Source organism: Ambystoma mexicanum, chromosome 9 (assembly GCF_040938575.1).
Source record: "Ambystoma mexicanum isolate Mex_15411 chromosome 9, UKY_AmexF1_1, whole genome shotgun sequence".
Lineage (NCBI taxonomy): Eukaryota > Metazoa > Chordata > Amphibia > Caudata > Ambystomatidae > Ambystoma > Ambystoma mexicanum.
The window spans coordinates 801255933-801278964 of NC_090931.1; the positions used below are offsets into that span (position 1 = coordinate 801255933).

At 44.7% G+C, this 23032-nt stretch overlaps 1 protein-coding gene across 2 annotated transcripts in view; it reads right to left on the reverse strand.

Annotated features, from left to right (window-relative positions):
• Positions 1–23032, reverse strand: part of CALCRL (calcitonin receptor like receptor) — a 310549-nt gene that overhangs the window by 210650 nt on the left and 76867 nt on the right. For both annotated transcript variants that reach the window (XM_069615768.1, XM_069615769.1), the window contains one exon: positions 22590–22696. In XM_069615768.1, coding sequence (XP_069471869.1) covers positions 22590–22643 — 54 coding nt within the window. In that variant the 5' untranslated portion in view covers positions 22644–22696. The remainder of the gene's footprint in view (positions 1–22589; positions 22697–23032) is intronic.

Below are 23032 nucleotides of genomic sequence, written 5' to 3' on the forward strand. Positions count from 1 at the left end.
CCGGCTCTTTCCACAGCAGGTCAACGAACAGGCTTGAATCATAACTCATACACAAAGAAGACCCGCAAACATTCCTTCTCTGTCACTCACCCACCTTCTGGAACTCGATCCCGGCATCAGCTCGGAATGCCCCCACAATTTTTAATTTTGCATATCTCTCAGAACATGGCTTTTTCAACAGCACCTGACCAAGGACTAATTTCAATGGATGCACATACCAATGCACATACCTCACAATACTGAGCTACTGTTACAAAATGCCTGTACAAATGCTGGCTATCCACCACACTCGCTACAGCGATCCAATACTCTCAAGCTAGGAGCACACTTTAAACAATAAAATTAAAAGTAAAAAAGGAGAATCTACCACAAAGGATAGTGTGTACATGCAAGCAAGCAAAGGAAACTGATGGTGCATAGTGAAATACAATTCATTCAGTGCAACAAAAATCATACACATCAGAGCGGTGGATCATAAACTGATGGAGAAACAAAACAGTTGAAGCTCTTCTATGTGCACTACTGGGTCACTTCGAGTGCCAGCCAGCAGGGGACAATGGCTGTATCCATGGCAGCTCAAATATGGGAGCGGGCGTGTCAGAGCAGGAACACAGAAAAAAGCATCTCCAGCTGGAGGCAGCAGTAGCATCCAGAACCACAGTGGAACATTGCAAGCTATAGGCAGCCCCACAACAAGCAAAGCACCCATGCCATAGATAGCACCCTCACTGGATCAAAGTGCAAAGGCGATTTTAATGGACAAATGCAGACCAGTCCCACCCATCCGCACAAGGAAATAAACCATCCCCAGCCTCCCTAACAGTCTCCCCCTGTACCCAGACAAGCCCATCCAGCTTCCCCGGGACTCCTATCCCCACAATTTAGGGCAATTTAGGTTGCTTCTTAACCTTGCTCTCAGATCATTTTACCACTCTCTATACACCCAACTTCACGTGCCCTCCTCTGTCTCAACTCATGGACTTTGCAAGATCCCAATGAAACTAGGCACTGGGTGCAGTCTATCCTTGATTTCCGATATCTCCAGAGTCTCCCTCTGGCCCACCCCCAAGACTCTGGTCCCGACTCATGTCTCACACATGCAACTCACACAACCCCCTTTCAATGCCTGCCATGAACCACAAGGCAATCCATCTCACCATTGTCGACCCCAGTCTGCTGCAGCATTGTCCTAAAGAAACAAAAAAAAAAAACGTACCCCATCATGATGAGTGGGGGATTCTCGGGTCCTGGGTCCCTCCGTTCCTTCGCATGCACTGTGGGAGAAATGCAGTCCTGGTAGTTGCCGCTGAGTATCACCATGGATAGTGATGTATTCAAGGCAATTTGTGGTGGTGATGTTTTTACTGTACATGGTGATGGCAATGGCATGTTTCTTGGGTGGTAATTCTAGGCTGGCAGACATCTCGTCATACTTTAGTAGGTGTATGTAGTTAAATATTTATTCGTATTCAAAAGATTTAACAAGAATTTGCCTGCATTATGAATATATCAAAAACAAAAGTATTATAAAGCTCTACATAAAATCCATTTCGTATTTCAAATATTATTCCAGAATTTAAAATATGCATATCTTTATCAACACTTAAAAACAACTAATTCCGGTAAGGCAATGATGCAACACTCTACAGAAACTGGCCTTCTGACCTCAAACATAATATTAGGGAACTCCAGCATTCGGCAGATGTTGCAAGCCACCTGTAGTTCTCTAATGCTATAATCACAAATAATCGGTTTCAGTCTATTTTATGCTTCAGCCCTTTTACGATGTGGCCAGAGGAAGAAAACAACACCAGTCTCCACATCGTCTAGATCCCAGATGTACAAAGTCGCTGTGGGATCCTATTTCATCCACCTTTCCCTATATTACCAGTACTCAGGAGTTCTGGAGGCAAAGCTTTAACACAAGTCTTCAACTGGGCCAGATGCATAAAGTCAAGGTAATCCTAAAAGCATCTATGAGATTTAATTGCTAGATAGTTCATAGAAAGATTAGTTGACAGCGGGTCTACCGAATTGACGGCCCTTGCAATGTTCCACGAAGCCTCCACCAATTTGTTGTCATCTGAAAGCACAATTTCCTGCAGCTTATCCCAGAAACGGCATACATCCATGCAGGTAAAGCAAAGGAAAGCATGGTGGAATCGGGGTATGTTGATAATTGACTAAATTCTGCAAAGCTCCGGTATTTGCACAAGATGAGGATTAGCAGCTTTGTCTTACCCAGGTCCTAATCCAAAAATGAGGTACACTTAAATCAATGATATCATTGTAGCCCAGATTAATGTTGCTCTGGCCCACTGGCTGACCACTGCAAGCAGGACAGGGAGAGACCACTACATTACCTCCCCTTCAGACCAGCTAAAAGAAGAATCATGATGATAGCCAACCTGCAGTAACCAATGTTGACATTAATGTAAGGTTAGCAGGAGTGGGCTACACTCCAGACTTCCTACATGGAAACCCTTAACGAGAATGTCACCAGGCCTAGGTATTAAAGTGCTTGAAACTTGGGTGCTTTTTGACCTCTCAGATGGAAATACTGTTTTCATTAAAAAAAAACAGTGCAATGCATACATGGAGAAAATCCAACAACCCCAAGAGAAAAAGGTACAGTTTAACAGACCAGTATTTCACAAAACCCTGACAGCATTAGGAATGGTGTCATTTCACATCATGACTTGAATGCTGTTATAGGTGGCATCCCAACCACTACCTGTGGGATAGGTAACTCCAGAAGCACCTTCAGGCCATCCTACCCCCTCGGGCCCAACTCCCCTTAATGTGACTTGTAGCGAGTACCCAAGTGGGGGCGTAGCGGGAGGCGCTCCACAGTGTGTCTCCTCTGGATGGCAGATGCAGCCTTCCACTGAATAATCTTGAAGGCCCTATCCCCCAACAACTTAATTTATTGAACATTCCCTGTAACATTATTGCACACATGGGCATAAATGACTGTTAACCACAAAGTAACGAAAACACTTCACTGTTTCAAGAGTAACTTTCACTATGATCTAGGGGGACCAGTGACCACCTGCCCCTTTAACATAGTATCAGTCCCCTCTGGTACAGCCCACTGCCTAGGTAGATAAGATACTAAATGTTACACTATTTTAAACAGACATTAAAAAGTCATAGTTAAACAACTCTTGGTGTGCATGTGCTTCCTTTACAGATGTTATACCAGTAATCCCAAGTTATGTGGGCCCTGATGGGGCGATGGGTTACATTATTCACCCCCTTGGTTCCCAACTTGCCATCTAGTTGAAATGTTGGAGTTGAACTTGTCCAGATCAGGGACTTCAGGAATGTATATTTGCTTTTCACTAGGGGAGTGAGCCCTACAGACCTCCTCTGGATCTCGTAATCAGAATGCCCCTGAATCATGCTGTGCCCCTCGTCTTCTTGAATCCTTGTCTACATTTTCTCCTCCCTGCAACACTGTTTTATTGACCTCTGCAAATGTATTCGCTCTCCCCTCTGCTCGTGTTCACTATTTTTATTCTCTGTTCTCTCCTCCTCTCCCTTCTCCCGCTCTCCTCCCTTACTTTTATTTGCACTTACTCTATCTGAATTGTCCATGGACCTAGTATGATAGCAACACACGTTTGTCACCTCCCCCTTCCCATACCTGTCCCCCCACCAACCTTCCCCTCTGGCACTATTTGAGATGTCATCAGGCCTAGTACGATAGTCGCTTGTTTTGTTCCTCTCCCTCCTTTCTCCTCCCCTCACCTCTTGTCAAACTCTGGCTCTACCAGAAATGTCGTCAGGCCTAGTACGTTAGCCTGCTGTTTGTTTCCCATTTCCCTCCTACCTGTGTCTTAGCTCTTGCACTATCCGAAATGTCGCCAGGCCGAGTACAATAGTTATTTTTCACATTCTTGTTGTTCATGGCCTGTAAGAATGTCATTGTATTTTACCTTGTTCCCTCCCTTGCCTTGAAGCACTTTGAAACACATTGTGTATAGGCGCTATATAAATAAACTATCATTTCATATTTCTGCTACCTTTATTGCTTCAGAAAGAGCTTTGACCTGAAGACCAGACAAAATACTGCACTTCCTCAGCTTACTATGCAACCTAAATAGATTCTACATGATTCATTGATCGCTTAACTCTTTTAATTTGCTGCGTCCAATGGCCATTATTCTGAAGAGCACAGAAAGACGCTTCCTTTAATATGTTTTTTAGCTATTAGAATCTTATTTCTAAAAGAACGTTGGGTTCCTATTTTCATTACTGTCTGTGTTAATAATGGTCTCCAAATCCAAAAATTCTCAAAAACAGGAAGTCGTTTCAATAGTGACAGTACAGTATGTGCGGCCTGGGGTGCATTATTGGCATAAAGCCATGCCGGGTGAGGATGACCATCTAAGATTGCTAAACCTACACGTGCCTTTTCCAGTGGTGGAACCACTGCATTCAAAAAAGGCTTCATAAAACCAGAGCGACCATGCACTCTTTACATACTCCCCTTGCAAAGAGGAGGTTATCGCTCTTATTCCCATTAATGCCATAACTTACGAAAACTGAACTCCCTGTGTAGAGTATCCTATAGGAAACAATTTTTTGTATGAAAAGGAATAATCTAAAGAGCTGATTAGTTGTGCCATGCACCTTCTCAAACCCTGCCAGAGAACTTGAGAGAAGAGATTTTTCTTTTATCTCTCAGTCCTTAAAGGAGTAGTTTTCCAAAAATCTTACCCAGAGCATCTAGGAGGGAAAAGGGGGGATAGTTAGACTGAACATTCCTATTTCCTGTTTTGTGGACTGATATCACAATAGCTCTTATCCAAGATTTTGGGGTTGCACTTTTTATTAAGATCACCTCAATGACTTGGTATACAAGCAGTACACACATTTTCATATAGATCCTATTCCAGTCTGGAGGGATGCCATTGGGGCTGTGGTTCTTTAATGCTTTATGGGGTGGTATGGTAAAAATATCACTGAGAGCAAATTCAAGGTGTTTCCTGTGTATCAGACACCAGCTCCATACTCATTTACTCATCCTTTCGATAATCTCGAACAATGGTTGAATTATGTGTCACTATTAGTAGTGTCCAGGGGGGATACTGATGTGAAACTAGCCAAAGAATCTTGTGCAATAACTTTCAAAAGCATTTCTGATCATTTGCTTTGACAAAACCCTGTAGCTCTCTCCTTTTTCTTTCTGTGTATTTTTCCTCCTTAGATGTAATCAGCAATTAATAATCAGACCTAGGTTTCCTAATATTTTCAATTGGGTACTTTCGACTTCTTTTAATAACCTCACATAAACTCTTATATTCCATGAATTCGTCAATTAACCAAGTATGCTTTTTGTTATTTGCTGTTACTTAATGAGTGGCAATAGAAAAAAAACTGTTCCCATTTTCTTTACGAATGCATCATAAACTCTGATCACCTCATGTAGGGTTGTCTGCTCCCCTGGGATGACTGTCAGCTCCTGAAGGCCATTATCTAATATAGTAGGGATATGATTATTGTTGGTGGTAATTACATGGAGCCCCAGTCCTCGGTGAGCACCATCTGCTCTGTGCAGAGCCAGGAGTGTACATAAAGGTTCATTGTCGTTCTCAACCCTCATCATGGCATGCATGTCCAGTATCAATGGCCAGTTTGCCAGGTAAATTCAAACATACTATTTGCCTGCTATGCTTTCTTGAGAGTAGGTATGATTTGCAGGGATGTCAGGAGATGTTCTTCCATTTAAGTGACAGAGATCATGGACCTCTGCACACTGACAGATAACTCCTGCTTTTACTTAAATGTACTCTTCTTGAAAGACAAGTTGGGGAAGGCCCCTATCTCATGTTTACATCTTAAGTCATTTATGGAATTATCCCCCCACTTAGTTGAACCAATAAAGTCACCTATGGCAAGATGAATCAGCCTAGCATTGGTCCATGCTCGTCTAACCATTGTCTATAATGGTTCATTCAATGTACTTATGCTATCTGGCTCACCTGTGGATTCCCTTTCTTCATTATACACATTAAAGAGAAGTATATCATGATTGCATGCCATGCACAGCCTGAGCCAGTGTACAGTGGTTGAGCCACTACCATTTACAACATTTGTTCTGGGATGAAAGTGAATTGAGTGGAGAAGAGGATATGGCAGGAAGAGTGACAGTGAGAAGGGTATGGCAAAGGGAGGAAAGGAAAAAAGATGTAGTTAATAAGAATCAGGCTGCGAATTCAGCATTGCCTCCTTACCACAATTGTGTGACATCCTTATGATTTTGTTTTCGTATCTGCCAAATGTGGGGAGGGGGCTGACAAATACTAATAATTCCAATATAAGTGCTAAAATAAACTGGAAATACTGCCAATGAGAGAAGGGTTGAGGTCTAGTGGGTGAACTGCACATTTTGGAACATAATGATATGAATTCTAATCCTGGCCACATCACCCGAAATTCAACTAGCTGTAATCGATTTTCCTTATCTATGTTGGGAAGGAGGGAGCCTTCATTTTGTCATGTTGCCAACATTTTGTATCCCAGGAGGAATGTGCCCTGCAGAAGAAGGAGGGCACGAGCCTCCACCCTTTCCTGTCCTAGTTCTAAATAATAGCACCCGAAAGCCCCTGTCTTAAGACCCCTGACATTCCAAGATACCAGCTCGTCCCAGAATACCAACCATAAAACTGTTAGACCCCTATCGATCAGAAAAGATCTGAAAAACACATCAGTTGCCTTCACCATCAGTCGCATGATTTGTGCTGCGAGGTGCTGGGAGGGATAAGACAACATGGCTAAAATGAGGGTGGGGATCTTTGGTTGGGTGCCAATGTGTTTGTAATTGAGCTATCATTTGTTAGAAGCGATGGCCTCGAAGTATCCTCGTAGCCCATGTCTGCAGTACCAGGTGCACATCATGTTAGAGATAGGGCCTGTATTGTTTTTTCATCACATAATTGCCAATCAGTGGTAGCATGACGTCCGATGACACGAAAGGAGGATCCCACAAGGAAGAAGGTGGACAGAAGGGCCTGTGACCACTGGCCTGGCATCTCTTATGGAGCAAGTAGCCTATGTATAGGGTCTCAACCAACCAGCCGTGCGGGTTCAGACATTATGTAATTTACATCACTAAAGTGGTCTTTGTTCTGATTTGATCTGGCAGCAGAGTTCTTTAAAGGAGCACTTCTATTTTTGTGGAAAAAATCTTTGTTTTTCTTGCAATAGGTATGCTGGGCCTTTTTCCCCAGTGAGTTGTATTTTTTCTGGAGTGAGCATTGAGGGGTTACTCTACATTTGTGGTGACTCCAACGTGATCCCAGTGACCCCCTGCAAAGACAGAGGCTTCCACGCCGCCTCTCTGGAGGGGTCATGCCCACCTTCAGTGACCAGTCCCAAGCACGCAACCCGCAGTGGTGTACAGGATCCGTTTTCACAGAATTCCTGTCTGCTCTTTGAAGCGTGAGCAGGATCTAGGAGAGTGCAGGCCGTTGGTGAAACCCTGTGACGGTGAACACACTAACATAAGTACACCTTTTGTGAGAAACAACAAAAAGGGTAAGAGTGAGCAGGGAAGTGAAGTGTGTGCATGCGGGTGACGGGAGAGTGTGAAAAAGGCCATGTGTCGAGTTTTGTATTTTTATGTTATTGTTATGATTATAAGGAGGAAAAAAGGAGTGTGGAATCCTCTCCAAGTAAGCAGAGAAGCTGGCGCCATGTATTATTGTGATAAGAAGGATACAAAGGTAGGACCTCTGTATAATTATAGGGCTCTGCCTCCTGTGCCCAATATATTCTGGGCGGGGGGAAAGAAGAAAAGTAGTGGTTGTTGTTTTAGCTTATTATTTTAGTTTATGACATACAACTAAAAGTTCTTGTTCAATATACCATTGTTAATATGGGGGAAAGGACTCAGCTGGACTACCTGTATAGTGCGTTGCCATTGTAGAAGGATAAAATAGAGCAGTTCCACAAGCAGTGGCTGGTAGAGAACCAAGGATGAATGCGCCGCCCCTGGCCAGATCATGGTTCTAACAATTGAGTGATATTAGAGCACATGAGCAGGTTTCTAACAGCTAAGTAAAAGGGTAAACAATTGCAAAAGCTAAAACACATTTTAGACATGTGGAAAATGGTGGAGGATGTAGAGGATACGGCGCGGTGCATGCCCCAATGCCAAGGTAGATTATGTTTAGATTCGACAGGCCCACCATTAAGGATGTGCGTCTCGAGAAGCACGGGAGTAAAGGTCGAGGGGCGGAAAGTGCAGGTTATGGCACAGTGATGTCGGACGGATAGAGAGGTGCATGAAAGGTGACAGGAAGGAGATTGGGACAATGTAGAAGAGTTTGAGGATGAAAGAGGCGAGACGCAAGGGGCTCCAGAAATTACGCAAAGAGTAAAAAGATAGTGGGGTGAGCGATTGAGGAGTAGGTTTGGGAGTGTAGCAGTGGGAAGTGGCGAGTGGAGAGCGGGACGAGGAGTAGGCAAGCAAAGGCTGTTAATACACAAGGGACCTGGGAGGCCAAATTATGTGCCATGGGCGCAAATGGATAAAAATATTTTGATCAAGGCACTCACGGCCCTTACTGCTGGGGCTGGGAAGTGGATATACACCTCCGATAAACAGACAGCAGGTGTTCCTTTGGCGGAAGGAGACATGAATTGTGGGGGACCAGGCTATGGACGTGTGGGTCAAGGAAGGATACCCTGGAGTAAAACTAGATGATGATGCTGCGCCCTATGGGGCACCTTTCAATAAAATCAGGGCACAAGTGTGGGACGCACTGCGACGGCCGTACCCCAACATCCCGGATTTACAGTCCATAATGCAGTATACAATGGGGGACGATGAAGATGCCGCTCGATACATTTTAAAAGTGCAGGAGATGTGGCGAGCGGAGACAGGTGACCAGTGGGACCGATCAGTACCTCTTTTCTATTTCGTTATTAAAAAGGGATTGCTGGAGGAAGTTCAGAAGGTGCCTGACAAGATAGTGGGCATAGAGGCGAAGGGGTGTGCCGAGATTCAGTCTATAATAATACACCATTGCAAAAGATTAAAGAACGAGAAAAGGAAACGGCTCAGAGGCTGCAGGCGGAGGAAGCGAAATGAGTACAGCAAAGGTTACCTAAAATAGCAGTGGAAGGAGCGGTGAAGGCAAACACTGAGTCAAATTCAGCAGAGCAGGCTGCAACTCGCACAGACGCAAGGATAGCAGCATTTTGGCCAGGTAGATGACAGGGGCAGTGGAGTGGCAGACCCCTGCATCAGTATTTTGAGGGGCACCAAATAGGTCAGCAGCGAGGAAGAGGAGGGTTCCAAAGGAACAGAGGGGCCCGAGGGGGGTTTAGTGGTATGGGACCTAGAGGTGGTATGGGACGGTCTCAGTGTTGGAGCTGTGGGAAATGGGGACATTTTGCAAGAGAATGCAGAAGCAGGCAGGGGGTAGGGTATAACGCATACAGTCAACCTACCCCAACACTGCTGCATCTGCTGAGGTTCACCTCTATACCTTACGAAATACATCAGGCCTACATCCAGCTGCCCCCAAACCAACCCCCACACATGCAGGCCCAAGCACCACCTAGTAGGCAGCCGGAAGTGGCCCAGCAGAACACCTTATATGGAGGTCAGATGCCCACACACAATGCAGTGCCGAATGAAACAGCAGCACCTTACCAAGGGGTTGGTGTCATGGGAGGAAACCCCTTCACCTTTACAGGTCATAACACATATCCTGATTAGGATAGCCCACAGAGAGCACTTGCGTGCCCAGTCCTGTCCATGATTACCCACACTGATGAGGAGTCCATAGTGGGTGCTGATATAGGTATAAGCAATTCATCTTTATGGTCAATAAAGGTGCCACTAAATCATGCATCAGAGAAGGAACCTTCCTGCTATCAGGTGAAACTCTCGACATGTAAGGATTCTATGGGGCTGTTGCCATGGTTCCATACACAGAAGAGGTAGCTGTCAAAATAGGAGGGAAAGTGGTGTGTGCACCCTTACTTTATTCAGAGGCCTCCCCCATAAATCTGTTGGGACAGGATTTATTGAGCAAGCTGAACATGACCATTTCATTTACGGGCCATGTTTTGGTATGCGCCACCCTGGCTATGTGTGCCTTAAGGGCAATGGTCATCATTCAGGCCTGAAGAGTAGAGGTGGTGGTCCGAGGCATCCCCGTAGACCCATGTTTGTCTATGGAATAACAGTGTTACTTGATGCGGTGCTCAGATTGGCAATATTGTCCCTAGACCTTCAGGGCCTGGTTGTGTCAGCCAAAAGGATTGTTGTGGTTGGAGCGGCTACTCGGGGTGCGAGTGGCAGACAGTGCTATATATTGACCCAACTGTACCCCTCAAGAAAGTGACAGATGCAGAGTTGTTTGAGGACAGGAATGATGAGAAATTGTGTTGGCAATTTGTATCCCTTGCAACATTATAGTACAATACCGGAAGGTACAATGTTCTTTCATGGCTCTTGTCACCCCACCCCGATTTACTGAGAATTATTTAGAACAAGTACCAGAAATGTTATGTACAACCAGCGCCCATAATGTGGGGCTCTTGCAGGGAGTGGTGCCAATTAGAATAACACTGAAGTCAGGTGCAGTGTTACCCCCAGTTAAACAATACCCGCTGTACAGAGATGCAGAGGAGTGCATACAGGGTACTATTGTGGCACTCCTGAATCAGGGGAAACGAGTGCCCTCTACCTCCCTATGTAACACAGCAATCGATCCTATAAAAAAGGCAAAAGGAGGGAGTTGGAGGACGATCCAGGACTTTGTCCTCTGAATGTCATTGTTCAGGCAGAATTTCCTGCAGTTCCAAACCCTGCATTGCAACGATACTATGCACCATCCCTAAGGAGACACCCCCCTTCACCATGGTAGATCTTAAAAACACCTTCTTTTGCATACCTCTACACCCTGATTTGCAGTATCTCACTGCGTTCATGCATGGGAGAATGCGTTTTGAACCCACAAGATTGTCTTAGGGGTATTGTGAGTCTCTCAGCCTTTTCACCAGGATCTTACATGCTGATTTAGGGAATATCCAAGTGCCCAGTACCATCATTCAGCATGTTGATGATTGCTGGTGTGTAGCGACAGTGAACAGCAGTGCAGGAAGGATCCCTGTCTTGCAGCTACTGGCGTTCAAGGGGTACAAGGTAGACAAGGCGAACTTGCAATATTGTCTCCAAGAAGTGCTCTATTTGGGCTAGTAAATATCTGTACATGGGAAAAGAATCATACCTCAACGTGTCATTTAAATGTTTAGGGCTGTGTTATTACTGTAGGGCATGGATCCTAGATTATGGCACATACACTAAGCACCTGCTACAGGGCCTCAAGGAGGCCCAAAAGAATGACCCTAAGATAGCATTGGCGGAGGACATGCTCACCAATTTTAACGCTCTAAAAGAAGTGATCTCCACGGCCTCTGTACTGGCCACTCCTGATTAGATGCAAGAGTTTTATCTCTTTTCCCATTCAAATGGCCAATTGATGACTGCAGTACTGACACAAAAAAGCACAAAGGGCCACAAGCCATTGGCCTACTAAAGCGGACTGCTAGATTCTATAATGCAGGGCCAGTTCCCATGTGAACTGGCACTTTGTGCAACTACATTTGCAATTGCAAAAAGCTCCACAATTGTTATGGGGTGTTCTGTGACACTGTACGTGGCGCATGCACTGTTTGACATTTTGGAGTGCTCCAAATCAACTCTGACCACGCAGCCGGGCATCTGCATATGAAATAATACTGCCCAGCCCAACATTTGCCAAACATGTTAATTCATAGAAATAAAATGAACACCAGTGTTATGTGTTACAATAAATCTAGAAAATTAGAGGAGTGAAGGTTACAGATGAAGCCTAGTAATTAAGTTAACGAATTTGGAATGAGAAGATCCAGGCTCCAATCCCAGCATCTCTATTTGACCAAAACCATGTGATTCCAAGCTAATCAGCTAATAGTCCTGTTTTTTATATCTGTCAAATTCAAGAGTGTTTAAAAACAAACCGAACACAATATATTTCACAATATTACACGAAAGGTAGTGGTTAGGAGATGTATTGTTTATTGACAAAATCACAGGCTTTGTATGCAGAAGGTCTAGTCTATAATTAATGGAATTATATCTGTCAAGCAAACACTGCCCATATTATTGCTGCATGGAAGCATTCTGGATTATTTTGCAAACCCTGTGATTTAACCACTCTTATTACCCTTAAATTCGAAGCAGTGTGTCAATGCATATTATCAACCCATGTGTATTAACATGCTGCAGCATTACATTTCAAATAAATACTGTGTAAAAAGCATACACTTGTCCATCATTGGGGTTATGGACCATGTATTATCCATTAGTGTGAGGTCATTAAGGGATCCAGGGTTTGCAATATCAAGCTTGTGATCTGTATGCATTTGGTGAAATCGTGTGATTATTTCTATTCCTGTTTGAAATTTTGTGATCTTGGGCAAATACATTTCCCTTGTGTGCTTGCTTTATTATCTGATAAATGTAGTCATGGTTTGCAATAGTTTGAACACCAGCCTGAAGTGCATTGTTAAATTGAAAGCATTTGCACAGAGAAGGGAAGACAATTGGTCAAGTTCCAAGTGGTGACTTTGGAATTAGGAAAACCTATATCCTAAGCGTAGTTGTCTTTCTTGACCAAAGTGGTTTGATATTGTGAAAAAAAAACGATCTCCCGGGGCTTAAGCCCCCTTAGCTTTCTTTTTTCCCCCATGTAAAATCAAATGTCTTCATTGCACATTAATGATCAACTGTCACCTCTACATGGTTTAAACTTGATAGGAAGTGTTTACCTTTTACATCAGTCAGTGTCTAGGAATTGGGGTGGACACATCGAGAGTGTGAGTCCATCAATTAAAATGGAGGCTAGTCAGGTTGTCTGCCATTCCCTTTTTTGCTGATATTTATGCAATGTGTGATTTACTTTCCAATGGCCTGTGTTCATTTGAACTCTGCAATCCAAGGGTTGATGAGCTTGAATTATTTTCCACAATATGTGAAATTTCTTCTTTTTTTTTTTAAAATTTTTTTATTGATTTAGCTGTCGAAACAACTTTTCAATATACGAACATAATTTGATGAAGTTTTGCTATAATCATAAAATAACAACAGTTTTAGAAGAATTTCATGATAGAATGTACAGAGTCAGACAGCACAAGTGTTGTTGCCCTTCATCACACATATATACACATTTAACTAATACATAATAAAATTAAGATAAAATAAATACACTTCAGAGATATATAATTCAGTATTAAGAGGAAAAGAAAGAGAAAAAGAAGGGATTACCTCTTTTCCTTAACTTTTAGTTTTCAAGCTACCTAAGACTTAGATTACATCTCGTTTAGCTTTTATCTAAGCTTAAGGATAGTAAAAATTTGGTTAGTGCAATCTGCAAGAGATAGGTATTAGAGCACAATAAAAAGGTCCATCTCATTTCTTGGTCAACAGTTTCCATGCAAGGCAATACTTTCATAAAATGTATTAACCTTAGTGCATTCAATTTAGGACAGTAGCAGACTAAATGTTCCAAGGATTCAATTGTATTAATATGCATACAGAATCGACATGTTTGTAGGGCTCGTGATCGCAGATTTCGTCTTGCCTGAACCTGGTAAGTGGGCCATAAATCGAATCGTGTTCTCATGAAGGCTGCTCTTAATTTACCAGTGGGGAATTTTAACAGATAAGATTCGGGACATTTCATTGGTTTGGGCCAGAAACGAAACTTACATGGTTGGAGATAATTTTGGCATTGATCGATGGTATTTGACCAATCTAGATTATAAAATGCTGTTTTGGAGCCTACGGGATTGGCTATTAACTTGTCGATTGAAATGTTAGCAGATGCTAAGGCTTCCAAACACAGATTAATCCACGATTTTACAAAGTGCTTGTCGGTTGTTAACATGAAAGCACCTATTACAGATAACATATTCATTTTTTGGTTTGCCATAAGACATTTACGAAATAACATACAACATCGCCAAGTATAAATCGCGTGTATGGAGACAAGGCCTACTTCATATCGCAACCAAGCACTTGGAACACAATGGGGAAGGTTGAGCACAGCCCTCCAGAACTTTCCCTCAAGTCTCTCCAGATGTACATGATTGAAATTCAGTAGGGTTTCAGGCCCGTACAGAATAGAGGGAATTGCTTTCATGGACCAGTAAGTAATTATCGGTTGAATTGTAAATTTTCCAAATTTATATAAGATGATTTTTGCTTGCGAAATTGCTGATGTCAATTTTGCCTCCATGCGATCAAATTGATGATGCGGTTTGAGCGAGCCACTAAATTCACAACCCAGGTAAGTATATGATTGCACAACTTCCAGTGGAGTATGATTAAATAACCATTTGGGTTTATATTTATGTAGCCGATTTGCCTTGTAAACTACAATCTGGGTTTTTTTAATGTTAATTATCAGTTGGTTCTCAATTAGGTACGCGTTGAATGCATCGATGAGGTTCTGTAAGCCTTTCGGCGTTTTTGAAATGAGAACTATGTCGTCCGCGTAGTTTAAATTAGTAACTTTTTGGCCTTGAAGAAGTGGAGCATCAGAGGCAGTCTGTAGAAGAATTGGTGTTAGATCATGGATGAAATAATTAAAAATTGCTGCAGCTAATACACACCCTTGCTTTAAGCCCCGGTCTGTTTTAATCGGGGCAGACAACAAACCATCTAAAGTGAGCCTTACACGAATCGAAGTGTCTGCATGAAATGCGTAGATAATATCCTGGAGCTCTGGGGGGCAGTTGTCTCTTGTTAGTTTCCTCATAAGCAGGGCACGTGAGACAGAGTCAAAGGCCGCATGTAGATCGATGAATGCGAAATAAATGGATTGTTTGTGAGACTGGCTGAGGGCTTTTATTGCATTTAAAGTTAACAGGTTTATACAGGTACCCATACCTGCGACAAATCCCGTTTGTTGCCGATCTCGCTTGGCAGCGAGGTCTGTCCAAAGATTAAATTCATTTAGAACTAGTTTAGCAAAGAGTTTGCCCGGGACATCTAAAAGGGCTATAGGGCGATAATTACAAGGATCAGCACGATCACCCTTCTTATAAATCGGGACTATGACAGAGCATAGCCACGAAGTTGGTAAGATATGGCGTTTCATAATTTCGGAGAAAATGGCATGGAGGTTTTTAGCCCATAGCCTGGGATTTTCTTTCAGGATGGCATTGTGTAGGCCGTCAGGCCCAGCGGCACGTGAAGAGCTCAGCTTTGTGATCAGTTCTTCAAGTAGGGCCGGGGAACAGGTAAGGTTCCACTGAGTTTTGGATTGGGGCTTATATACGTTATGATGGAAGAGAGGATCACAATATAAGTTTGAAAAATGTGTGATCCAAGCGGCTTCGGTAACCGCACCTGTTTGAGCATGTGCCTGCGATAAGTTAGAATTCAAATTAAGGAGGCGCCATATTTCAGCCGAATTCTTGGACTCGATTGAACGCAGCATGGCTTCACTGTCTTGTTGAAACATCCATGCTCGACGACCCCGAATCCAATTCGAATATTTACATTTAATAGATCTTAATGCCCTGTGAGTATCGGTGTTGTTTAACTTGAGGATGAGTCTCTTTTCCTTGCGATATTCGGCCCTGCGTGCTTTAATTATAGGGTCGTAAAGATGTTTGTGTTTTTTTATCTTTGGGTTTGGTACGATTGTGTTCCGGTATGGTTCAAGTAGATCCGTGTACTCAATTAATTCAAGTGAGTTATCAACTGCAAACAATGCATTTGAGAACTGTGTAAGGGTTCTCTCAGACCATTTTAGGCGGTTTTTTGCATTATTAACCGTTAGATGTTGGGTCATCCATTGTTTAATGAGGGGTGTACCTGACCAGTTAAGATGTAATGAGAGAAGATGGTGATCACTTGCAGCTTGTGTAATTATTTCAAATAAGATAACACTACTATACATAGGTTGGTCAATGTACATGTAGTCAATGATACTTTGACTCTTACCACGCTGCCATGTAGGTTTCGGGGGGATGTCACGTTCCACTGAGCCATTAATTACTCGCATGTTGCGTTCATACATAAGATGGGACCAGGTGGATAAGGCCTTTGTCTTGTTTTGGTTACCAGGGGATAAACAATCCATATTTAAGTCACCCATGATCAGGGTGTCAGTGATACCAGAGGTTGCCGATATTTCATCTAACAGGGCCGTTAGCCCCGCAAAGAAGGCTGTGTCAGATAGACCTGCCGGGTTGCGATAGATGTTAATAAGGGCTATGGTATGGTCACTGTGGGTGATCTTTACTAGTTGTAAAAAGATATTAACATTTAACCACGCCTCCAATTTGAAGCCAAGTTTCTTATTAACTGCAACCATTAAACCAGATGAAGGGCGACCACGTAATCCCATCTTTGCTGGTGACAGAATAACATCAAAGTTGTCCCAAGTAGGGGGGACCATATACCAAGTCTCCTGAAGTGCAATTATAGCATAGTCCATCAAAGATTGTACAGAAGTGGGTAGATGAGTGTAGCCTCGGGTGTTCCAAGAGGCTATTTTAATGACATGAGACTGGGGTGCAATTGGTGGTTAATTATTAGGAAATTGAGGGTCAGCACCGGAACTATAATATATTTGTGATAGATGTTGGGGAGGGGCCTCAACATATTCCGTCAAACGGGCTGGGTCTTGCGCCAATAGGAAACCCATATTAAAAAGGGTCCTCTTGGCTAACCAGATCGTGTTCAAAACAATGCCTGAAGGAATCCAAAGCCTCACAATAGCTGTTGTATCGTCATTCAAATATTCCACTTGGGCTATGTCCTGGGAGGTCAAGTCTTCTAATTCTCGGACATCACTGAAGATGTTAAGTACACTTTGTCGGTTTAGATTGTAGGTTAGGAATTCACCCTCACGGCATTGCAAAATCAATGTATGACAAGTAGAGGCCTTAGGAATCGAGTGCCGGGATAGGGTATTTTTGTTAGGCTTCAAGCCGTTATCATGGCGTGTCTGCATATGTCGATCCGGGATTTGTTTTGGAGTCAGTGGAGTCAGGCTCGGAGGACGTGTGAAAGCATGTGCATTACCATAAGTTGTAAAGATTGGTGATTTTGCCTGTTGAGCTACCGGGGAGGACCAGGATACTGATTTTGATGAAATATCAGTGGTTAACTTCGTTGGATGTTGGGGTTGCCCATGGTTACACTCGTCCATATAGGCGTCCAACGCCTTTCGCATTTCCTTCAAAATCAGGGATCTTTGACATTTCCCCGTTTGGGGTCTAATTTGCATACCTGCCATGAATTGGAGCAGCTTACCCATTCCTCTGAAATTCACACACACCATCTAAAAGAACTGCTAAGATGCCAATGGCCTCTGGAGTTTTTGTGATGTCCCCACATCACTTGCACCCACAGAAGTGGAGGCCAGAGGCCAAGAATCATCTTAAATAGAGGTCCACATGTACATGGATATTTTCATAAAACTGTCATCCAGAATTTGTCACGGATCAGATATCAAGATCAAGTATGGAATATATACAGCACACTTGAATTCTGAAAGAAATATGGACTCCCCCGTCCCAGGAGATCAAGCATCGAATGCGTATGTGCCTGAGACACACATTTTCATCATTTCTCTTCTGTGATCCGCAACCCTGTCCCACCTTGATATCATTGTAAACCTTGGTTAATATTGTATACTATTGAACTGTCAGTATGTGTCATGGCTAGTCTATCTTTCTGTGTTCCCCTGCGCCATCTGGTTCATGAAGGGGCCATAGAGAATTAGTCCATGGCTGTGGAGTACCGAGCAAAGGTAATTATCTGCCTGCTCATCAGACTTTATTCACAATTCCTCTGTGGGAAGCAACATTGGCTCTATCTCTCAAATGAATACAAAAATAAAGGTACCGGCTGGGATCCAGACCAGGGACAAATCTTTGCAGGCTATGCATCTACTTACTGGAATGTGCTACCAAAATATCTGAGACTGGAAACAGTTCTACAATGTTCAAGGGGACTACAAAAACCCTGATCCTTAAGAAAGCTTTCCCACATAACAGCTCACCAACCCAGGAAAAGCCCTCCGCCTTCTCAGACACCACCTTTAACTTAATCTCAGATATACTACCACTCATCACCCACGAAGGTTGGGAATCTACTCCATTGTAACGACGTAGCCAATGGTCCCCTAGAACTCTGTCATATTTGGTTTTGGAACAGAGTGCATTCCTCAGTAATTCTGTATCTCTGCAGTCTCTAAGCACTCAGCATGACCTGGACCTGTTACCAGGCTCGCACTGGCCCATCGGGCAATAGTGAAATGCCTGAGTTGTATGCCCAACATGCTAGTGTGGGCCAGCTTTTTAGGTCAAAATGGGCCCGTTTTTTGGGAAAAAGTGGGGCACTTGCATTAGTTAATGCACTACACGGCTAGTAATTTGGAACAGTGTTACTGAACACACTGCCTTTAAAATGTAGTATTTTCAACAAATTTGACCGAAAAACTCTCCCTTGGGTACTACTCAGACAGTCTGTCAGAAAAGCAATGAATTGCTATTTGCAACTGTGGGGCACTTTTTCTTTGGCGCCCGAGACAATTTTATGATCCAGTCCGACCCTGCCTATTACTGTCTGGTTTAGGATTGCTCTTATCGGATCCTCATCCAGCCATGTTGTTTTCAATTTCTATGAAATATGGTAATATTATTTGTACTCGTATCTCGTATCTACAATCGATGTTGTACTGCACTACCTGTTCTGCACCCATTTTCTGTGCATCTCCCTCTTTTACCGTGAGTATTTTCCCAATATGTGCTTTGGGTCAACTTGTTTGTAATTTTGTGCTATACAAAGCAACAATAGAATAAATGGTTTGCCACTGTAAGCAAAGTGATATTTGCTTCTGTGCCTGTCCTCACTGTGCCTTGCCGTGTCACTCTCCACAGTGCAACTCAAAACCCTGCTACCTAGCCTAGTGGCTTACTGCATAGGGGTGCACCATGCTACCAGAGGCGTAGACAGGGTGGGGCCTAAGCAGGCAAGGCCCACCCAAAATCTGTAAATGCCCACTCAACAGCGCTCTGTGGGCATTTACAGGTGTTAATGTTACAGCGGTGGCCCCCAACCACATTAGCTTCAGGTCCCACTTGTTAGACAATCCTAGCTACGCCTCTGCATGCTACCACCATACCGATGCACCCTCCTTTTTCATGCTGTTCCGCCTTGGCGCTGCCCCATTTCTACCCCACCAGCCATCATGCTGGAGAGAAGACAACAAGACCAGCGAGGCAATGTCCCTTCCCCTCACTTGTGCTGGTGAGAGAAAGGAGGGGGAGTGAGAAGAGGGGTGCCCGAACCCGAGATTGGCCAGCGCCTCGCCACCTAATTTGTCGTGCAGGCCCGGGTCACCCTGTGGTGAAGTGCACCCTGCGACACTCCACCGCAAAAAGAGACGGTAAGGAGCAGCCGTAGCAGAGAGAGAGAGAGAGAGCTATGTTGCTCCCTTCCCCGCCCGCAGGAGAAGGAAGAGGAGATGCGGTAGCCCCGCCGTGCTGCGGACTAGGGGGCCAGCTGGTGACACCCCTGCGACCGTGACAAAACAACCTCCCGCTGGGAAGCGTGTCTGCCGGGACGATAAGGATGCGGCCGCAACCGTGAAAGATATGTCTCCCTGGGGGGAAAAAGGAGAAGAAGTCGCCCCCGCCATGCTGGAGAGGTGGAAACCAGCTGGCAACACCCCATCGGCATCTGCCGCCATAGAAGGAGGTACAATGGGGCAGCCGTGGCAGTGGAGCGACCTCCCGCCGGAGGGCAGAGTGGGGCGGACGCGCTCCCAGGCGTGAGGCTAAAAGAGAAGAAGGACTCTGCGCACCAAATGCAGCCCTGTGCTAACGGAGAATGGCATGGTCCCAGCACCAACAATGGCCACACCGTGGCTGATGTGGGACTTCCACCCTCATGCTCCTCAGGGTTCCCATCCATGAGCACCGGGGCATCCTGCGCTCTGTGCACCAAACATCCCACCAGTACTATCAAGCATGGGAGGCTGCCTGTGCAGGGCTTGACAATGAAGACCCTCCAGCACCGGGGAAGAGGTGCTAGGCGCTGTCAGGTTTTCCGAGAGATCGACGCCCACCACACAGCTGGGATGCCAGTCCAGTTCCGCACTGCCAGCCAGGCGAGAACCTGTACACTGCATCAACAGTCGAAAGGCATGGCACAACAAGGATGAATGTAATCACCCCGGAGCAGTGCCATCAGGAAACAGGACACTCTGACAGGGAGGACACCTTGCCTGCCCTACAAGTGGCCTCAACACCCTGCCACTAATGTCCCCAACTGTACGTCTGAGGACCAGGGAGCTAGTGGCCCTGACTGCCTGCCACTGATGACACCCTGGCTGCCTGCCACTAACGTTACCCGGCGTGCCATCCCATCGAAGGACCAGGTCAACGTGGGCTCGGGGTAGATACCTACTGGCCCCCTGAGTTCAACCAACAGCTGAGGTGTGACCAGCGAACATGGGTGGCCCTGACAACAGCTGTGTGGAAGCGGTACACTGGAAAAGGTAAGGGTTGCAGCTCCTCAGGAGTGCTTGTGCGCCCTCATGTGCCACTGGAGAGCAGCACTTTGTGGACCGGAGGAACATCGCTGAAAAGGGGGTGACTGAGATCCCATCCGTAGAGCAGCCCGGACGCTGAGCGAGCTGCATCTCGCTGCACTGCCCTTAACATCAAGGGACTATGCCGATGTAGCCCATGGCACCTGCCCGGTGTGGCTTTGCCAGTTTTGAAATGTACCATCAATGGACCTGGACCTGGGGAAGTGACTCCTGAACGGACGCTGACGGAGGGTGAACTGGTCTCCTGCAGTCCTGCCATTGCTTTAAGAGGACTCAGAAAACATGTGTTTTGATGCTGTGAACCTGCATAGTATGTACATGCTTAAAGTGGTCTCAGTAAAGGACAGTGTTGTGAAGCTGTGCTCCCGCAGTTGGTAGGGGTGCTCTATATGGTACTAGAGGCTCTCCGTGAGCGTCATGCAATGTGGCAAGTCTGTACTGCAGGTTAATAAAGGGTTTGTAACTTGCGGTCCAACTGCCAACCATTCACCGGGGGCGTGCCCCCTGTGACCGTCACCTGAAGGTGATGGTCAGTAGGTGATATGTATATAAGAATGTGAGACCATATGTGTGTTAGTAGCACCTCCTGTTTGAAGTTGGTCCACGACTCTTAAGTAATGTCTTTCTGTAATGGGGGAAATCAGTTATGCTGTAATCACACTTGTTTGTTCCTTATGAAAAAGGAGGGATGTTACAGAGTAGCCCTCCCATGTGTGTTGCCTCTTCAAGGGGATGTATCACTCCCAAGTGTATTGCCCTTTTAAGATGGGCCATGACTAGCTAATTAAAAGGTAGCCGTGCAGGCACGTGAAACAGAACGGCTGCAGACTCCGTAACAGGAACAAACTGAGTCCGTCTCTCATTATGGCCTGCAGTCCCACCCTGTACAATCAGGGCCTGCAGGCCAGTTTGCCATGGAGCCCCCTTGCCAGGAAGGCAACTGGGGTCTGCATGAGCTGGTAGGTCGATGCCTGCCACCCCTAGAGGCACAGGGCCTCATAGGTGCTGGTGTTCCATAGCACCTCATAGGGGGGCTGCTGCAATGTCCAGGGCCCCATCAATCCTCCGAGGCACTGGGCCTCTGTGATACTGGTGTCCCATAATATCACAGGCGGGGCTGGTGCGATGTCCATGACCAGGCCCCCCGTAACACAGAGTGCAGCACATACATGATCATGTGACATTTCACAGCTCCTCACTGCTTGGATCGGCATTGAACCTTTTCCACCTACAAGCCATCCTATGAGTCAATGACGTGTTGGGGGGATTTCTGATGATATACCCATATGATCTCACATCCACGAATGTCCATATTTTTCAGTTAACCTACACAGTGATAAAATGCTCGTAAGATAGCTCAGCGGGTTGAGCGCTTACTGCTGTAATCTGTGTGTGATCTGCAGGTCGCAGAATCATATCTCATCAAGGCCAACTACCCTGTTCATCCGTCCGAGATCGATAAATGAGTGCCAACTTCGGTTGTGTGATAATTGTATGTAAAAGATTCTATGTACAATGCTTTGGTGAAAGCGTTATATAAATAAATCATTATCATTAATATACACATATATCTTAAGATAAACCTATCAGTGAGCGATTGTTGTTTGGTATGTGTCACACAGTCATACAAATATGCATATATCTTAAAATAAACCTGACAGAAATAGTTGTTTGGTTTGTAAGATTGTTTCCTAATATTGCTGGCACTGCGAGTAACACTGCGAGTCTGCAAGGATGCATGGCAAACTGGTTTAATACAATCCAGTAAAACTGCTTCCCGAAATAGAAGCAACATTGGCACCAGGGTGGAGCAATAACAGCCCGCTGCAGTACAGTTTTCTTTCGGTGTAGGATTAACTTTACAAGCCTTCCCTTATAACTCAATTAGCAATTTAGAAATCAGCATAAGGCAGAACTAGAAAAATGAAAACGCTTATCACTGACCTTTAGAAGGGAGCTCAAAAGCAAAACATGAAAAAGGGCCAGGTTTTTCCCCATTGTCCCGTCAGGAACTCCTGCGTTTTTCTGTTCAATCCGATGAGAAGACCAAGCTGCAGAGAGAGGAAAAATAAATAAACATTGGAGATGAACCGATAGGGAGAATTCCCACACTACATGCGACCAGGAAACGGATGGCGTCTAAAGAGCACAATGGCTCTCACAATCCACGAGCAGCAGTAGTCGCTCGCCGCGGCCATTTTGATCGGGCAGTAATAGTGCAGTGCTAAAGAGGGAGAACACCACATGGTTCCAACCCGTGGGCCCCCTTTCCATGTTTAGTATGTACAGCTCTATGTCTATGTAACAAGCAATGCGTAATTAGTTATGAACTACTAAAGTGTTTTTAGGCTTTTAATTATTTTGTTGCACATTAATTATACATTAAT